Source organism: Neolamprologus brichardi, unplaced genomic scaffold, assembly GCF_056152115.1.
Source record: "Neolamprologus brichardi isolate AB-2024 unplaced genomic scaffold, ASM5615211v1 NODE_ptg000160l+_length_38877_cov_1, whole genome shotgun sequence".
Taxonomy (NCBI): domain Eukaryota; kingdom Metazoa; phylum Chordata; class Actinopteri; order Cichliformes; family Cichlidae; genus Neolamprologus; species Neolamprologus brichardi.
In genome coordinates, this window is record NW_028270122.1 from 29,459 (window position 1) to 33,406 (window position 3,948).

A 3,948-nucleotide genomic window follows, 5' to 3' on the forward strand; every position below is an offset into this window, starting at 1 on the left:
TAAAGCCGCGGCCGGCTGAGTTGGTTGTGTCCCTGTGACGCGCCTCCAATAATCCATAATGAGTCGTACTTGTACTTTGCGCATTTATTTTAAGAACGAAACATAAACAAATGTTTGCGCTTTCAATCAATTAACAAATAGCGCATGGATTAACTGGTGTGCCAAAAGATGACGGTCAACAGAAAAGTTTGCCCACAAACCACTCACCCAACAACCCCTGCTGTGAACACCGAGATCAGGTAAATAGACTGTGACCACACCCACATGCCATCACCGGAGACACAGGTAAGGCTATACACCTGTGCCACCATAACAAAAAGGCAAAACATAAACATGACTTTGGCTCTTACAACACCTTTGCACATGTGCTCGTGAGCGCATGTGTTGTGCTTTATGAATTTGGACAATATGATGCGGTGCTTATAAAGGGACTGAGAAGGAAAAGTTATTTAATTGAGAGCAAATTTCATTAAAAAAACCCCCAGAACTACTCACACCTTTGCGCGTGCGCACACGAAGTGCTGCTCTTATGGAACGCGCGTGCGTCATATTCGATTTGTGCATGTATCTGTTTGTAACGTAACTGAAAAAGCTGCGGTTTGAAATTTTTCTTCTGCACCTAAATTTTCTGGTTCAGATGAGTTCAGTGAGAAGCGCTAAACGTCCATATTTACGGAAAAGCACATTTAGTGATTCAGTTTCTTCAACTTTCGTTTTAAGTGAAGGTAAGTGCAATCTTTAGACTAAAAATCGACATGTTTTATCTTCACATCTTACATTTAATATATGTGTTTCAAATCTGAACATTTTAAAAATGGTATCCAGTTGATTATGTCAGAAAAACACTTTTTAGTGCATTCTACTGTAAAGGTGATTTTACTGCTTACCTGTTAGACGCAGCTTGTCTGATAAATATTAATTTCCTTTTGTATATTAACTATACAAACAAAGAGTTTTTAATTCTTAAAGACCTTTTGACAGGATTTTGGGCCAAATTCATTTATTTGCTTTGAGTCTTTACCGCTGTGGTGATTTCCTCTTTTTCTGAATTGTAAAAACTACATTGTGAACAAAAAAACTGACATTTGAAAGAGATTTTTTGCAAGAAAAGCAAGAAAATGTTGTGATCTGTTGCTATGATATAAATCATAACAATATGATGCTATGTTTTTGAAGACACTGGGAAAATAAAGTTCTTTATTAAGAGCGGATTTCATAAATGAGTGTGATTCAAATATTATTCTGTTCATTAAAAACAAAACAAGCTGGCACCGTGAAGTTTATATATAAGAGAACAGAGTTGCTTCTGATGGAAACATGCTCAAATCATAGTTATGAAGTCTGATAAGCTTTGTGTTAGAGACTCACTTAACCCCATGTTTCCCTTTCATTTTACAGCAATGTTGAGAAGAAGCCAAAGACTTCAGTCTAACGGCTATTACGGCAGCCAAGGAGAGCCGTTAATCTCCTACAAGGAGACTTTATACAGGTTAGTATTGGTCTACATGTTCTTTGTTGTCATCCACTGACATAGATGCATGTTTTGTAATCATAATCCATTTGTTCTTACATGATTTTGTTTTTTCTGTGCAGAATTTTCAAAAGGCGACGGCCCCGTCCCCGTCCAGTCCCTGACAATATTGACAGAGACACAGTGGACTGTGACACTGTGGACTACAATAACAATGATTTTGTTGACTACAGCAGTGGCAGCAGCAGAGGTCATTTTAGAGCCATCAAGGCATTGGGACTTTTGGTCCTCATGCTGGCCTTGTGTTTTGGTAAATGATCTCCTTCCACAAACAATTACAGTCTTTCTAGTACTATGTGCTTTTCTTCTGGATTAAGCTTCTCGTCTTATTCTGTGTTTCTCTTCATCCACCAGGATTGATTTTCAGTATTGGAGGGCAGAAAATGGACTTTTCCACCCCGTTCATGAGTGAGGTATGAAAAACATATGAGGCTCATAATATATTCCCTGAAGATTAATCAGATAATAACAGTTTATTATTATATATATATTATAACATGAATGGTTCTTCTCAATTGCAGTACTTAATGAATGGACATAAACAGGTGGAAAGGAAGGTACAAGAGCTGCAAAGGGAGTTAATGGACTTAGGAAAAAGAATTGACTTCCTTCTTCCAGTTGGGGACAGGATGCCCAACTTTGCTCTGGAGGAACTGGGTAAGACATGAAATCGGATCAGAATTCACGTAAGAATTTCTTTGTTGTTGTTTTGCGATTCCTTTCTCACTCTGTGTTTTTGTCTACAGGAGCAACGATTGTTAAAGAACAGTCTTCAGCATCCTACCTTACAGAACAGACTGGATTGAAGCTGTGGGGGCTTACATTGATACCCGCAAAACAACCCTGTGTAAGCCCAAGAGTCGTTATTCAGGTATAATCTACTTTCACAAAAAAACAAGATACTATCTCACACATCTGCATGATTTAATAGTCAAACACTAGTGGTCCAAACTGAACTCTGTTTTTGTTTCTTTTTCTCTGTAGGGTCGAGCACCCATGGTCCCAGGAGTGTGTTGGAGTTTTGCGGGCTCCCAGGGACATTTAACAATTAAGCTGCCACACAGCATCGCCATCAGTCATGTGACACTGGGTCACATTTCTAAGATGGTGTCACCATCTGGAAAGGTCTCCAGTGCTCCCAGGATGTTTTCAGTGTTTGTAAGTCACAGATTTCCACTGCACCACTGTTTAACTGTTGCATTTTACATATGTGTATATAGAGAACAACTTTATCTGTATTTATTTCTGTCTTTTCAGGGAAAGAGAGCATTAGACGACAGTGGTGTCCACCTGGGAACATTCGTCTATGATCAAAATGGAGATCCACTCCAAACATTCAGGATTCCTGTGAGTACACTGTGCCATTAGACACATGCACATAGACTTTTCTATCCAGAGTATTTAGAGGTTAGCTCCCCTTGCTATCTGTATATCCACCCTCATAATAATCACAGTATTCCTAAATTTACCATCCTTTCAAGAGTCAAGAAAACTATTATGCAACTAACCCATCTTGTTTTTGTTTTGTCTCTCAGGACGACAAAGTAGACGTCATCCGCTCCATTACGCTGCAGGTGTTGAACAACTGGGGCAATCGTGAGTATTCTTGTTTGTACAAGTTCCGAGTTCATGGAAAGCTGGCATAACTAGCTTCCCATGAACTCCATCTATAAAAGAAAAGAGAGGAAAAATGTGAAAGTGAATCAGACTGCAACACATATTTAAATAATTGTATTTGAAAAAAATTGTCAATTTAACCCATGTTTTTTTCTCCAGCGAACGTCCATCCCACCAGGTAAGACATGTCTGATTAAGATGTTTGCAGTCTGATTCACCTCACCCCCAACCAGCCGTGGCAGAGGGCTTGCCCCTCCCTGAGCCTGGCTCTGCCAGAGGTTTCTTCCTGTTAAAAGGGAGTTTTTCCTCTCCACTGTTGCCAAGTGCTTGCTCAAAGGGGATCATCTGATTGTTGGGGTTTTTCTTCTCTTATATTGTAGGGTTTTTACTCTACATATACAGTGCTTAACAAATTTATTACATCACCTGTCATAGATATAAGAACACCCCAAATTTCTTAAACCTGTAATTCTTACATTAGGTGATGTTCGACTAACTTTGTTAAGCACTGTGTTATTGTGAATTGGCCCTCAATTGGAACTCATTTGGACTGAATTAAATTTCTTGTAAAACATAAAAATTCTCTAAATTGTCTCCACTGGAAATTTAGAGATATTTTTTAAAACAACAAGAATAAAATTTTAAGAAAATATTTTTCATGTCTTTTGGTATTCTTAATTGTCAGAGTATATTAAACAAGCGTGATAACACTATGGCCAGAGGATTTACATTTTGAAAATGAACATTTAAACTCCCAAAAGTAAAGAAAGTAAAGTCCATGTTGCATGTGCTGTGATATG

At 38.3% G+C, this 3,948-nt stretch overlaps 1 protein-coding gene across 1 annotated transcript; it reads left to right on the plus strand.

Moving 5' to 3' along the window:
• The first annotated feature begins 637 nt into the window (after positions 1-637).
• On the plus strand, positions 638-3,577 carry LOC148094811 (sperm-associated antigen 4 protein-like). Its single transcript, XM_087837108.1, has 9 exons — positions 638-725; positions 1,399-1,489; positions 1,594-1,781; positions 1,886-1,944; positions 2,077-2,188; positions 2,278-2,402; positions 2,516-2,689; positions 2,789-2,878; positions 3,067-3,577. The coding sequence occupies exons 1-9, from the start codon at positions 638-640 to the stop codon at positions 3,175-3,177; spliced, it is 1,038 nt and encodes a 345-aa protein (XP_087693234.1). The 3' UTR covers positions 3,178-3,577.
• The last annotated feature ends 371 nt before the right edge of the window (positions 3,578-3,948 follow it).